The sequence below is a fragment of the Microcaecilia unicolor genome, chromosome 8 (genome assembly GCF_901765095.1).
Source record: "Microcaecilia unicolor chromosome 8, aMicUni1.1, whole genome shotgun sequence".
Classification (NCBI taxonomy): Eukaryota; Metazoa; Chordata; class Amphibia; order Gymnophiona; family Siphonopidae; genus Microcaecilia; species Microcaecilia unicolor.
Genome location: NC_044038.1, coordinates 179,163,242 through 179,179,335, shown reverse-complemented (window position 1 = coordinate 179,179,335; position 16,094 = coordinate 179,163,242). Strand labels below are relative to the sequence as shown.

At 41.5% G+C, this 16,094-nt stretch overlaps 1 protein-coding gene across 1 annotated transcript; it reads right to left on the bottom strand.

Annotated features, from left to right (window-relative positions):
• Positions 1-12,052: 12,052 nt before the first annotated feature.
• On the bottom strand, positions 12,053-15,483 carry NKX2-5 (NK2 homeobox 5). The gene is made up of 2 exons (XM_030212759.1): positions 15,085-15,483; positions 12,053-12,876 (listed from the first exon to the last, which is right to left on the bottom strand). Exons 1-2 carry the CDS (start codon positions 15,365-15,367, stop codon positions 12,269-12,271), a joined length of 891 nt encoding a protein of 296 aa, XP_030068619.1. The 5' UTR covers positions 15,368-15,483; the 3' UTR covers positions 12,053-12,268.
• Positions 15,484-16,094: the final 611 nt, after the last annotated feature.

The following is a 16,094-nucleotide window of genomic DNA, read 5'->3' as shown; positions in this document are numbered from 1 at the left end:
ACACCCAGACAATTTCTCCATATTAGGTTTTAAGTTCGAAGAGCAATACTACTACGATAAGTGCATGCCCATGGGTTGCTCGGTGTCCTGCACCATATTCGAAACTTTCAGCATGTTCTTGCATTGGGTAGTCGAGAGAGCCTCGGGGAGAAAGAACATCATACATTACCTAGACGACTTCCTGTTCGTCAGACCGGCAGCCAGCCTAGCTTGCCAATGCACACTTACTCATTTCCGTGAGATATCAAAATCATTCGGTATCCCGTTAGCAAAAGAAAAAACATGTGATCCAACTACACGTCTACAGTTCCTGGGCATTGAGCTGGATTCCAGCAGCATGGTATCTCGAATCCCGTTGGATAAGATTGAAAAGCTAAAAACACTCGTAGTGGGAGCCTTGAGTAAGGAAAAGGTCACCCTGCGCGAAATGCAATCATTAGTTGGCAGCCTCAATTTTGCTTGCAGAGTTATAATTATGGGTCGGACTTTCCTGCGCAGGTTATCCAGCTCAATGTCGACAGTGCGGAAACCCTCACACCATATCAGGATGACGAAGGTCATGAAAGAAGACCTCAGAGTATGGTACACGTTCCTAAAAGATTTCAGTGGCAGAGTAGTTTGGCTAGACGCCCCTATATCCAATAACGACTTACAGCTGTATACAGATGCGGCAGGCAGCATCGGCTTTGGGATATACTTCCAGGGGGAATGGTGCGCGGACGTGTGGCCGCCAAATTGGAAAGAACAGCCCATTATTAGAAACATCACGTTCTTGGAGCTATTCCTGATAGTAGTTGCGGTAGCTATTTGGAGAGTCAAACTACGCAACAAGAGGGTAGTCTTTTGGTCTGATAACAGGACAGTAGTAGACATATTGAATAGGCAAAACGCACGCTGTCCGCGAGTGGTGGACCTGGCGCGCGAACTAGTCATGCTGTGCATATCTAATAACATATTGTTGCTCGCGAGACATGTGCCTGGCGCAAGTAACCCAATTGCTGACGCTCTTTCTCGTTCAAAGTGGGAAGACTTCCGGAAACTGGCACCACGAGCTGCGGCGGAGGGAGAGCCGGTGCCCAGCTACCTCTGGAAGTTCGGAGCCCCGAGGCTTGGCAATTGCTGAAACAATCCTTGGGACCACGAACATGGGCAACTTACACAGCGGGTTACCGGAGGGTCAGCGCCTTCCTGCACACGCGGGGATGGCAAGACGGACCAGTGTCGGACACCGCGATCGCGGACTACATAATACACACGAAACAGGCGGGAGGTTCCCACAGTTCTGTATCCAGACACCTGACCGCATTCTCATTCTTCACAAAGATAGCAGGATGGGGCGACCCAAGAAACAGGTTTATAGCCAAAAAATTACTGGAGGGCTGGCGGTGCGAACGCGGCGCCAGACCAGATAGGAGACTACCAATCACGCATGACTTGTTATGCGAAATCTGGTGTGCACTGCGGTCAGTGTGCACATCAGAATTCGAGACTCGGCTCTTCCGAGCAGCATTCACACTGGCCTTCTTTGGGGCACTGAGGGTATGCGAATTGGTAGCTACATCCAAGAAAAACGCTGCTGCAGTAGGCCTCCAGCTAGATGGGGTCAAGTTGTCAGGAAATACACTACGGATCGTAATCCGCAGATCTAAGACGGACCAACTGGGCAGGGGGCAGTCAGTCACTCAGGTGGATGCACTACAGACATATCCCATAGAAAATGTCAAAAAATACATAGCGATGAGGCCTGCATGCCCCGAAGCTTTCCTACTACACCAGGATAGATCCCCATTGACCCTATTCCAGTTCTCTGCAGTATTGCGCAAATGCCTGCTGAAGACAGGTCGTGACTCAAAGAGCTTTGGAACACATTCCTTTAGGATAGGAGCCGCCACATGCGCGGCAGCTCTAGGCTTCCCGCCAACATCCATTCAAAAATTAGGCAGATGGAAGTCTGACGCTTACAGAGGATACATAAGGGATAAGTCACTAGGTAATCTGGGTCCCTCGGGGTGCTAAGTAATATACACACTATTCTATATTGCAGGGTCTCCAACTGTGTGGATCGTCGAGCACTCGTTCATTAAATGGGCGGCACGCAGAGCGGAGACAAGACCAGGTGGCGCACATTAGGCTTGGCGATGAGAGGAGTGAGGATTCATTGGTCAGGCTTGCCAGGCATGAAATGGCCCCAGCTGGTGCCATTACTCTGACGAAAAGCCGACATGATGATATGTTTGAATTTGAAACATATCCTATTTGCATTTTGTAGACTTTAATGCATTTGAAATGCAAATAGAATGCCTTTCAAACTCATATGAGGGATTCCAAATCAGAACTAACTGGTGATGCATAATAAAGGGATGTACCCAGCAGGCAGCAAGAACTGTTTCCTAGTCTTTGATTCTGAACTGAGTAAGACTTGTATTCCTCAAAAGATTTTTCCCCCCATTATGTCTGTGCTCAGTAGCTCCACATTCTGGCTCTATGAGGGTCTGAATAATGTCTGCTGAGTCCCAGGCTCTTTCTCTTTCCCTGGCTGTTCAGCCACCTCAGCACCTGTTCTTCTAGTTGAGTCTGTTAACATTTTTCACCAGATCTGGTTACATCTGGAACATCTGTAAGTAAATTATGTAGAAGGATTTCTTTTTTTGTCATTCCCAGGAGGAATGTACTGACCTTTCAGGGACCTTGTTCATTAGATCAATAAATGTCTGACACCTGTAAATCAACATAAACTTGACCCTCTTGTCCCAGTGGATCCATCAACCTGCCTCATTCAAGGCGAATGGGCCACATGGTAGGAGCCGGAGGCAGAAACTTCAGATGGGGGGGGGGGATGGGAGCTGTTATAACAACATTTAAAATAAGCAGCCAAGGTCAGAAGTCAAAGAGATAAACCGTTTGAGCATCAGCTGTGCTTTAATTGTGTTGTACTAAACATTGGGAGGGTGGATTAGATTGCTAAAGGTTAATGTTTGGCAAAGTAAAATCAATTTTGACATCTTGAAATGTCTTGCAGTATTATATTCCTTTTCAGTGGTGTTCTGGTTTCTCTGACTGTCACAAGTGCAGCACATGGTGGCCTAGGCGGTGAGTCAGGATCCCTCCCACACATCAAATAGAACTTGCAGCCCTCCAGGTGGTTCTGAGTTAAACTTACCACAGCTGGCTGCTCCCCCCAATCTCACAGTCTCCACAAGTCTTACCCCAGATGAGAAGGAATCAGGACTGATACTCTCTCCCATGCTTTCTAGTAACCCTCTTTCCTTCTTTTTTTTTTTAAGTTTGTTGTGCTGGAAAGAGGGGAGAGGTGTAGGGAGGAAAGAAGTACACTCACGAGGCACCAGAGACAGGGATCTGAAAATCTCCAGCTATGACTCCAGACTCAAGCCACCTGCAAAGCTCAACTGGGACCAGTTGACTGGACCAGGAGCAAATCACTCAGAACCAGGGGCAGAAAACTGTGTCCATCCACCTGCTGGAGATAGAAAATACTGAGGAGCTGGACTGGATGTCAAGAGAGATATATCTCAGCTTAGTTTCACTTGCTGGTTGATGGACACAACTATCCTACAGGTTCTATGGGAAGCTAAGTAATGGAAGACACATTTGAGAAAGCTGTTGTTTGTCAATGCACAAGGATGCTGTGGAATTTGCATTTAAAAAATATGTTAGCAAGCATAGCTAGATTTGAAAACAGTCTGGGTGAGTGTCTGGAGGGCAGAACTATTAGGCAGACGTGGAAATCTGGGAATGAGCAATAGGGAGATGATCTTCCTGAAATTTCCAAGTTATTGGGACCAATCATTGCTTGAAACAGGATGCTGGGCTCTGTGAACAATCTGCTTATCCAGCAAGGCACTTCGTATATTATTATTTTCTTAATTTACCTTCTACTGTGAGAGTTTCCTCTGGATATGGAAAATATCCATCAAGCTCAAGATATCTGATAAATTCTGTTGCTTGGGTTCCACCTCTGGCTTTCATATCTTTTCCTGGACAGATGCTAAATGTTACTAAGTGGTAGTACAGCCCTATCCTGTACTATTTAATTTTCCATGAGCTATTTCTTTAAGAAATTCTTGATATCATTTTAACTTGTGGAAAACACTTTATCTGGGCTTCCAAGATGATGCTTCTAAACAATCTCTACCTCTTATGCAGACTTCTAATCTTGATAACTGCTTCTTTTAGTTTTCTTCTTCATTTTATCGTAGCTCCATCTTTCTAAAGTTAAATGCTACTGATTTCTTAGACTGGAAATCAGGAATCTCTAATTTTAACTGGGATTTCTTTGCAATCAGCAAAATGTGCAGTTTTAAAGTTTTCATTTTCCCAGAGATTCTTGGTCAGGTGTAGACACTAGAAGGACAGGAATGAAAGAGTCTGGCCTGGAAATCTGATTTCCCTTACTGTGATTCTGAACAGTTATTGATCTTCAAGCCTGGCATCACAAAATCTGCACCACTGTCAGAGGGAAGTTAAACTGCCAAGTAAGAAGTAATTGTTCATATCCTTCCTGGCCCGGACACCTGTAACTCAGCTTTACCTTGATTCCTGCTTCTTCTTTTCCATCATCATGTCTCCCCAGTTGGTGAATGAAAAGGCAGAGCCGAGATAATGAGCTAAAATGGTGTACAACTGTATCCAACTAATTGGGAGAATTAAATAATGCCCGCTTTGGACTGGAACATTAAAACCAAACGCAAAATCTGAAGACCCTTTGAGCAGCAGATCTCTGCCTGAGCGGGACCCTCTTTTGTCTTTGAAAGTAAATCCCAAAGAACTAAGTCATCTCCAAAAATATAAAGAACATATAACTCCATTAATTAGGATTCTCTATTCAATCATTCTATGTTTTATTTGGTTTTGTTTTTCAGGGCTGAACATAGCTCAACCCATACAAACAAGCTAATAAAGTGATTAGTTATGAGAAAGTATCTGGTGTTTCAAAACTAAACTGTAAACCTTGAAGGTTTCCACTGTTCTATGGAACAGGTTTCCTAGTAATTTACGGTGTTGTGAAAGTGTACTACGGTTTATAAAATTCTTGAAAATCTTTTTAGAAGTGTACATTTCTGTATTTTACCATCTTGTGTGTGCCTCTTTGAACAGATAGAGTCTTTGGGGTGTGATGATTTTAAACTTGTTTTTGATTGTTTGTGAATATTGTTTATGAATGTTCATTTGTGACAAGGTGTGGGGTATACATTTTTAAATAAATAAAGCAGTTTAGCCCTAGCCTAGCAGTATTTTTGTCATTTCACTAATGGCCGTCTCCTGCTGTGATGTCTCACTCTCTAGCACAGAGTTTCCCAATCTGCAGGTTCGGACCCCAAATGGGGTTACAACCTAGGTGGGATCTCCATAGGAGGACAGTTATTTTGCACCTCTAGGGGTTCACACAGTTTTATTTGTCCACGTGGAGTCACAGCCACAAAAAGATTGGGAAAGCACTGATCTTGCATCATCTTGCATGATGTCTTCAGCATGGTGACATTTATGCAAGAGGCAGACTAGGGCTGATTCTAAAGGTGCAAAGTGTCTTAAAGTCTACTAGGATATATTTTCATCTGCTTGAATCTGAGATAGCAGCGTTGAGAGTGGAGCTAAAATTAAGTTTTTGGAGGTCATTAAATTAGTGCAGCTCTGCAGTGGCTTATGCAGGATTTGTACCATTTTGTGCACTATGGGCTGATTTCAGTGGGTGTAATCTCACTGCTAAATGCCATATATCATCCATCTCCCCCACCCCCACTCCAGCACTGGCCTTGCCTGGGAGGCACGCATTTTAAAAGGACAATATATGTGCTTGATGCATTGAATTGTATTGTAGGGAGTTACTATTGAGATGTTTTAACAGGGGATATTAGACTATTGCCCCCCCCCCCCTTTCCCTCAGATGACAGAAGAAAATATGTAAAGATGGATAAACCCATTAGCCCCCCCCCCCCCCTCAGGTTACCTTGAGATTTAATAATTACAGCAATTAAGAAACATAAATAATCACACCAGACAAGGTTAATGGAGTAAAATATGGCCACAGCTTCATTTTTGTGGGTGGTAAATAGGTAAAAAAGAGACGTCTTTGTTTAATTAGAAAATCAGATCTTGGGAGATTTAGGGTTCAATAAAGAAAACAACATCCTTAACATTTTACAATTAGGTTATCCTACTGTAAAACACATTTGGTTGAAATTAGAGTTAGAACATTCATTTGCTAATCAAGGTGCAAAAATTTGGAATATTCCATTACAAATTAGACAGATTTCCCTCATGCTTTCAATTTCCAAAAGCTTTAAAAGCTTATGTTTTTCTCTACATTGGATTTAAATTCACTTGTATCACTTTATAGGTTTGTACTATCTCTTCATTCTGTTGAAGATTTCTTATAGCGTAATCCTCCTTGAATCCCAATTGATATAGCGGCAGAATATAAATCACAGAATAGAACAATGAAATGCTGCATATCATCAGGTTAAAACTGTTTTGTGTTTTCTTGAAGTTGCTATGCAAGGAAAAGAAAAGATTAAGTATCAACAGTGATCTCTTTCTGTGCTGTAAGATGGAAGTTTATTAACTGATCAAGGGAGGGAAGGAATTAATCCTGAGGCAAAGTCGAGGAGAACCCCTGTCCCCATCCAGGCATACAGGCAGATTTTCTGGAATGTGTCCAAAGAGAGTCGCTCCCATTTGGCCACTGATTTCAAAATGGCACGGCTGAAGTGTGACTATTGAAAGCGACTCCATCTAATATCTTTTGCAGTCCTCGGCATGACTCTTAGGGACCCTTTTACCAAGGTGTGTGGATTTGCTGTGCACCGAGGCCTCTTTATACTGCAGCGGGTAAAAGTTTAAAAATAAAAACGAAATGGCCAGGCGGTAAGTTATAAATTCTGTCGTATGAGCTTCTGAGGAAACTTAGTCAACACCAACAAACCACTTATCCTCTCATGAATAAAAATTACTGCAGGCTGTGGTACTGTGGGTGACGCCTGGCATCCATATAAGAAAAGTTGCCTTCTTTACATTTCAATAAAAGGATAATATATTAAAGAAGAGTAGATTTATTGATGGAGGTTTGTTGCCAATGATGACAGCAAGAACACCTTGAAAGAGATGACCATGGATCTTTGAGTCTGTTGAGGCTTTTTCCTCCATTTTGTTGGGATAAACAGGACTGCAGTCATTTTTATTTATGAGAGGATAAGTGGTTTGCATGCGGTAAGCTTTAAACATTTGCCGCACAGCCATTTCCTGGGGGAGCCCTTACCATCACCTGCCCATTTACCACCGGGTAAGCCACCCCACTGGGGTGGGACCTACTTCCAAGCTCCTGTGGTAGCCCCACGGTAGTGTTGAATTGGGGTGTGGCAAGCTCGTGGTAGGCTTGCCGCACCTTTGTGAAAGGGCCTCATAATTCTGTAGTGTGCACTATAATGTCATGCTACAAAAACTCCGGTCCGTCTTTCTGTCCATGACCAGTGTGGGTGATCTGGGGGAAGTGGGGTGGTGAAGGCAGTAACATTTTCATTCGCTGAGAAAGAAAATGATAGAATGGTATACAGGTCAAGCCATTTCCACCCATTCAGCCTTCACTGTGGCACACCTGGTGACAATAAATCAGAGGTCACCTATGTTGTAAACCAGGCTGGGTTGTAAGCTCCCATTTCTAGGCATCCTAGGAATTTCATTCTTGCATTTTTTAAAGTGAAAAACACAAAGTGCAGGTCCCACAGTGCTTTCAGATAAGAGTTAAGCGATCGGAACTGGTTCTAATCACTCAAGTGTCCTGGCTTCAATTGCAAAATACATTTACAACAGAAGCACCACCCTATCAAATACATCCTATATACCCAGGAAAAAATAGACCCTGGAAAGGATCTATCAGTTTTGCTCTAGAGAAAAAAAAACTGCACCAATAATTTCTGGCTGAAATTAGTTGGCAATTTAAATTAGAGTGAATTTCCTCTTCCAAATGGAAGAAGCCAACACCGTGCCTTAGTTTTCAACAATAGACCGAGTCAATTTGTTTATCAATTGCTTGTCATCGCCACCATTTCTTGCACATGATTGATAGTAAAACCTTTGGGATCAAGTTTCTAATTATTGCATATGCGATGCAAAAAAGGGATACTTTTAATGTAGAGCATAGGACTGAAGGGATATACTCGCTGTCATAGTGCTAAATTGAATTTAAAGTTGATTTATTGCCTGGCCCTATGACTTGAGACAAGGTGGAGTTTTAAAGACTCGACTTGCTCTCTCTATGTAATATTGGTGTATTTCAACCTTAAGACAATTATTTAAATATATAGGAAAACTACAAATCATCCAATATATAGGGCGTTTGGCTGTCAGGGTGACATTATGCCACTCAAAGAAGAGGCACACTCCCGATTAGCATGCAGAGTGGGAAAGAAAAAGGATCTGCCAAATTTATATTTCCTTGAAGAAATAGAGCAATATGAATCAAAGCAAAAATATTATCAACACAAAAATAGGATATATATATATATATATATATAAATTGGGCTAACAGTACGTTTCTGACTAGATTTGGAGAATAGATCTAATCAGAAATGTGTTCAAGTTACATCCAGCACCTCTTCGGGGGGGGGGGGGGGGGGGGAGGGGAACACCTCGTGACCTCCCTAGGACCCAGACAGCCAGAGCACAGGAGATCCAGAGAAGAAGGGGTTATCAAAAAATGATGCACGGTCTGTACCCAAAGCCCTGTGAGTTGAAATTTAAGGACCTACTAGTACATAACCTGGATTTCCTGATGACAGTTCCCTGTTTTCTCTCTTTTCCTCTCTTTGCATTCATGGCTAATCTGTCCCTATTTCCATTATCTGTGGACTTATGGAAAAATGAATCGGGCACTGTTAAGCCTGGGGGCAGTGGACAGACTTGTTTAACTAGCACTGGTTGCTTTTATTGCTGATTGTAATGAAAGATCGCTAGTTTAGATTCGTTCACTTTTTTTTTTAATAAAATGGAAGAAAATATTTGGGTGGTAAGGACACAGCCAAAGGGAAACAGTATTGTCAGACAGTATCAGAAAAAAAGCATTGTCTGAATGTCTGTTAAGGAGAAGAAACTGGTGACTGTTAGTTCCGAGCAAACCTCTTACGATTTGTGCATTGGTAGGAATCAACTTTTCAAAAAGCACTTGTAGGTGTTAAACTCAACACAAAATTTCCTGCCTTGTACACAATAAAGGAGTTCACTCAATACTGGGGGTGATTAAAGAACGCCTACCGCATTCACATAGACAACCAAGGTTTTTGCAGCCTTGGTCACCTCCAACAAAAAACTGTCGGTGGAATCCTGGCGTGGGATGGGAGGTGAAGTTTGGCTACTGAAAAGCCTTAGGATCCAGCTCGGTGACATTTCCTCCTGTGTCCCTGGGCCACAGCCACCCTGTCTCCTGCTGTGTTTACTGATGGGGTAGATAGACAGGCTGGAAGAGCTGCTACAGGTCCCTCTAATTGCCTTATCAACAACTGATCCCATCTCAGACGCTTGGAGGATGTTTTGACCGCTGCAAATTACAATGTTTGTTGTTTCTCGCTCCAATAAGTGACATTTGATAGTGACCACTGTGATACTTAAAGGCATCGCCTTTCCCAGATTTAATGGCCTCTAGTCTGGCCAGCCCCTCCTCTGTTTAGCCTTCTGCTACTGAACGCTCACTCCTGAGAAAATCTCTGTTCTCCCCGGGTAAAATCTGTTAAAAAATCCAATAAAAAGGGTATCATCTTTGTTTTCTTTTCTTTCTATTGATTACCAGTTAAAAATCAGTAATCCTGCGCAAATTTACTGGATTCTCAAACTTTGCAGGTTGTCTTTCTGTCACTCATCTCTCACTGCATCATTTAAGCCGGTTTGGTAGGTCTGAACCACTCTCGTCAGGTTTTAGATGTAACGTGAATGTGTTTTTTTTTGTTTTGTTTTTTTCTTCCTAACTCACCTTAAGAACAAAAAGCTCATAACTTTGGTTCTGTCCTGTAGTATTTCAGTTAACCTGCTGATAATGTCAAGTTTCTGAAACCGGGAAGTAGAGAGGTGTGGTAGCCGTGTTAGTCCACTTTTAGAGGTAATCAATAGAAATCAAACAAAATAAAACATGGAAAAGAAAATAAGATGATACCTGGACATAACTTAATACATTTCTTGATTAGCTTTCGAAGGTTGCCCTTTTTCGTCAGATCGGAAATAAGCAAATGTGGAAGATGACAGAATATATAAGTGTCATCTTCCACATTTGCTTATTTCCGATCTGACGAAGAAGGGCAACCTTCGAAAGCTAATCAAGAAATGTATTAAGTTATGACCAATAAAAAAGGTATCATCTTATTTTCTTTTCCAGGTTTTATTTTGTTTGATTTCTATTGAAACCGGGAACAAATACCAAAACTTTGGGTCATTTATGGAAAAATCTTTGGAGGACGCGAACCTGAAGCCTGTTGAAAGAACTTGTCCAAATGACATCCGTATTAAGCAGGATAAAGTGTATTAAATCGCCTCAACTGTCGACCTTCCTAGATTGTTTCCAAGATACACAGAAGCATACCATATTTATTATTATTTTGCATATAATGTTAGTTGAAAATCACAAGTTTGTGTTTTATTTTACGCTTTTGGGGGGGGGGTCAAAATGCATTTACTGGGAATTTTCTTATGGGTTAGTGCCAGTTTCCTAATTACACAGAGTCCAGTCATAAAAGCAGTAAGGATCCATTTTAGAAAGAGACCTATGCAGTCCGGAAATCTTCCCTTGATTTATTTGTTGGTCCGGTACAAGGTCCCCCAAAGTTTTCAGTTTTCTCTGGGAGCTGTATTATTTCTATAAGTTTGTGGTTACACTAAACGGTATCTCTATTATTAAGAAACTGCTCTCATAGTATTAATTTACTTCCTGAATTTGCTCCCTAGTTTTGGACACACGTTAATTCTGTGTTTCTTGGTTATTACCGTATTTTGTCTACCTGGAAAACATTGTTAAGAAAATGGAAGTAATTCTTCCTGAAGGACAACCGTTGGCTTGGGAAGAAGTGGTAAATAGACATTGTTTTTTAAACAGAATATCTTCATGAGGCCTGGATCTTATCTGGATAATTCTATTAGATGGGGCAGGTTTATTCGTAAAATTAAATCATTCTATGAATATATTAGGTGCATCCAATGCAAAAAAATATGATCCTTTCTAATATTTATGCAAACTATAATTTATTTTAAATTGTAAAATTTTACTAGTAAACTGTTATACAACGAAACGTCAGTGTTAAACCACTCTTTAATTAGAAGTAACCACATTTGTAAATACACTGAACAGACAAATTAAATAGCTTTCACACTTTTTTCCTCTCCTAGTGCATAACTCAACACAACCCAGTAACATGAATTGTGTATTAATACATGCCTAAAAGCATTGTTTAAATTAAAATTGTATTTTAAAAAAATGAACATTCAATGTTGTAAAAGGGCACGGAAATACGAATCCTAGATTTAAATGAAAAATTGCTACGAAGGGAATTTTTAAAAATGCAGTTGTACTAACATTGAAATCCCCAGGGTACAGATTTCACTTTTCTAGGAATCATCACCATGTTTGGAAATAAATTATGTATGCCTGAAAACCAAAAGATCCCACCACACCAACAATTTTCGGACCGAAGCATACCTTTTCATTAGATTTTATTAGGGCACCTGCAAGGTAGCCAAAGTTAAATGGGGCAGATATCCTTTTAAATATTCAAGTTTCTTAGACCAAATCCTTGTTTCTACTAGCCAGTGTGCAAACATACAGAAAATACATTGATGCAAGACTGAAATGTCATCCTACTTTAAAGTAAAAAAAAAAAAAGAAAGAAAACAAAGAGAAAAAAACCCCGAACTCACTGTATGAACAATTTTTATTAATATTGCTAAACCTTTTTTTTTTTTACTTAATCTTCTTGCTTCTAGCAATTGATTTCCATATAAATAGTAAAAATGGCTGTCAGGAAAGGACGTTTCAACTAACATGTGAATGGAAAACAGAAAAATACGGGCTCAGAACCTTTGCATAGGGACAGTCGTTCAGTCTTAGGTAGAAGTGTATATGACCTGATCTCTCCCCAGAAAACGTGCAGCAGGGTTTGTTAGTGTTCGGACGTCTTTAAAGAGAATTGTCAGGCCTTAAGAGTTTACGCTCTTTCGTCGTTCCACAGCTTTATATAGGGACCTGCTTTTTGCATCCATGCCACGTTCTGGGCGAGGTCTACCAAGCTCGGATCCCATGCAATGTGGCCACTCCGTTGGCCTGCTGTATAGGAGCTGGAACTGAATTGAGCTCCCCAACACTGAAGTTCACAAAGTTATTGGCAGCCGGAGAAGGTTGCAGGCTTGGCACGGAAGGGTAGCTGCAGCTGTAGTTGCCATTGCAGGCAGGGCTGCTGTAGCTGTTGTAGGCAGGATAGGCATTGTAACTGTAAGGGTTAATGCTGCTGACATTATAGGCCGAGCTGTAGGACGCAGCCTCCCCCAGGCAAGGTTTTCCATCTCTGACAAGCACGGGGACCGCAATTCTCCTAGGTGGGGGCAACCCCACCATTTCCAGGGTCTGGTCCTGTCTTTGCCTTTTACATTTATACCGTCTGTTCTGAAACCAGATTTTGACCTGGGTTGAGGTGAGTTTCAGAACGTTGGCTAAATGGTCTCTCTCGGGGGCAGACAGGTATTTTTGCTGCTTGAATCTCCTTTCCAGTTCATAGACCTGAACCTGGGAGAAGAGGACCCGAGGTTTCCTTCTCTTACGTTGTCTTGGCCGCTCGGAGCTTTCCAGGTCCCTTTTCTCCTGCTCCAAACTTTTCAGCGAAGAGCAAAGTTCTGAAACCAAACCGGAATGAATGAGAATATTTCAATTACACTGACTCTTTCCAAGGTAAAACCAATAGAATAATTTAAAGAAATGCTGTAAAATGGGAGAACTTAACCTTTGGGAAATTGAATGAAATGTTATGCCCACAAAGCTTTTTACAGTTAATTATTTATAGACATCTGTGCTGGCCAGAAACTGAATTTGCTGAACAACATCACCCTTCTCTGTAGTAATGTACAGATTGTGTTTGACTATGGGAAGATGGAGGTAGACGATACACTTTAGAATATAAGGATGGTGGGAACAGGCTGGACTTTATTCAGATCAAATGAACAATCACTATGAATGTCTGAAGTTCACTGTTAAATCATCCTCCTTTTGGTACTAAAATCAGGTGTGTGGGAGGCTGGGGTGGAGAAAAACCCATAAAAATACTTTATAGGCAGGAATATGTTTATGAATGACTTTAATATTAGTATTATTTTATAATAATAATTATTATTAACAATAACAATAGTAATAATAATATATTATTATAATACATGGCACATGATACAAAAATTTATCTAGTATCACTGGAGAATTCGAGCTTCATCAAGAAGCTTAGGAACTATCTAGGTATTGTGATAAAATGTAGCTTGAACCTAGCAAAATTGTGTTGCAAATCTGAAATGTTAAGGTTTTGTAGAAATTTGTCCAGCCTTGGCCAAAGGTTGCATAGGGTCCTTTTTACACAATGTTGAAGAAAAATCAGAATATTATTTTTGATTACCATGATATTAGGCCTATGTTCCCAGTGTCTGTCAGTCTGAATTATTATTATTGTTGTTATTAGTTTAAAATCACTCCTGTGTAGTGACTTTAATTATAAAGAAAGGCTAGGGAGGTTGTGGCTCCAGTTTGGAGAAGCAGGGACCACAGAGAGACAGAGCCAGGCCCGGGGCAGGGCCACTGCAGCTGCCGACACTGCCCCCCCCCCCTCCCCACTTGGGTCACCATGGCCACCTGGCCCCTTACCCTTCCTGCGTCTTCTCCTCTCTCAGTCACTCTCCTGCTCTTGTGTGTCGGGACCGAGGTTATCACGTTAACGCAATCACCCGGGTCCCAACACACCGAAGCAAGAGAGAGACAGACCAAGGGAGCAGAATGTTTTGGATGCCAGGCCCGGGGAAATTTTGTCCCCTGCACCCTCAATTGGTGGCCCTGTGGAGAAGAGATGGCTGTGGGGAGATATGATAGAGGTCTATAACATCAAGAGTGGAGTGGAACAGGTAAACCCACATCCCTTATACCTACAAAGTTACTAAGTAGTATATTTAAAACAAACATAGTTGAGTTCTTCAACTTGTTGCTGGATGCTGTGGTAAAAGCAATTAACCTTGCTGGGTTTAAAAAAGCTTTGGACAAATTCCTGGAGGAAAAATCCATACATCCTTATTAAGATAGACCTGGGGAAAGCCACTGCTTATTCCTGGGGTTACATATCACAACATTTTGCTACTTTTTGGGATTCTGCCAGGTGACCTGGATTGGCCACTGTTGGAAACAGGATACTGGGCTAGATGGACCATTGGTCTGACCCAGTGTGGCAATTCATGACTTGAATACACTTGACATCTATTTCCTATCTGCCCTATCTTTGATCATAAACAGGAAAATATGAAAGTGATAAGGCTGGAATATTTAAAAAAAAAGGTGACTTAAAAAGCCACATATAAACAAGTTTTATATTAACTTTCTACTGCAACAAATCATTTTTAAATATTGTGCAGGGGATGGATAAGGTATCTGCCATCCCCTGTTATTTTTTAAGTGACTGTAGCAAAACAACACTCACTTTAGAAACTAACACTGTAAGAGAAATAGTCCCGTTGTGTAACCTGGCCCTGCTCATTGATACAAAATTATATCCAGGGGCCTAAATGTTTACTTGTCTTCCATGATTCAGAAACAGACAGAAGCTTATAAGCTGCCCCAGCAGACAGCTGGCTCTTTCTGTGAGGTTTTTAACAATTTTTTAAAATTATTTATTGTTTATTTTCTTTTATTAAAGTGTAAAATATTGTCTCTGTCGTTTTCCAGAAATCAAGTGGTACCAGGCAGCCTGGCTATAAGGCAAGAGCGCTATTGTGCATGAGGCTTTCTTAATGCATCACTAACCTGCCAAAATCGTGTAATTAAAAGTGTTAAAGAAATTATCCGTGGCTTACTGTTACCTTTCTTGTCGGCTCTGGAGTCCTTGGAGGGATCCATTTGTGCGTAGCTGTTGACATAAAGAGAGCTGTTGAAGGTGGATGGGGAGGATTTGGGGGTCTCACACTGGGTCAGATCGTCGCTAATGTCCGAGAGGACTGGTGTCCCCGGGTAGACCTCCTGCTTAAAGGCTGACAGCATGCAAGAGGAGGCCATGTCTTCAGTGGCCATAGCAGTCTGATGCTGCTCCAGCTTCAAAATATCCTTCACCGAGAAAGGCGTGGAGGTCACAGGACTGGGGAACATGGTGGCTGGCAGCAGCTAAACCCACAGAAACCACAGTTCACAGGACTGAAAAGCCTCATTAAAGGCAGACAACCGGGCTTCCCAAGAGATGCATCTCAAGCCCGCATAGCCTTCACTTAGACACGGTGGGATGTGAAGGGGCCTGTCAGGTAGATCAGGTCATAAGGCAAGAAAAAGGCGGGGCTAAGCAGTTTTGGCTGACTTTAACTTTTTGATTGGTCCAGTAGGCGGTGATGTAATTGACAGATTCACAAGTCCATCTCACCTAATATAGTAATGCAGCTCAAAACCCACCCAATTTTTTTTAAAGGGACCGTCCTGTATTTACCGTTATGATTTGTCCTGCATTTAGCAAATTATTATTGCAAGTTCTTCAATGCCAGCCAACATTTCGGACTAGCAGAAACATAAACTAGGATAAACTTGCGTTTTTTTGTAACCTGTGAGGTTTCCTCGTCCGTTAGGAAAAGTATGCAATTATTCCAAAAACGTAAGCTTTATACAACCTTAACACTAATAAAGAGATGCGGAATGTCATTTGTAGATTGCAAGAATTCTGATTTTCTGGAGTGGATAATGTACTTCCGGTGGACTTTCATTCATTCTTCTCTTGGAACAGAATGTGTAATACGCATTCATCTTTTAATTTGTTTTGTCTTAATAAATAGCCACAAAAGCACATTTCTTTCCCCAGCAGATGCTAGTTGAGAAAGAATGGGGAAAAGAT

What these genes read in the sequence shown, in the direction of transcription:
- NKX2-5 (XM_030212759.1), bottom strand. Translation starts at nt 15,367, where the DNA reads ATGTTCCCCAGTCCTGTGACCTCCACGCCTTTCTCGGTGAAGGATATT. An exon ending in CTCCAGAGCCGACAAGAAAG is followed by an intron (nt 12,877 to 15,084) that starts GTAACAGTAAGC and finishes GTTTGGTTTCAG; the next exon opens with AACTTTGCTCTTCGCTGAAA.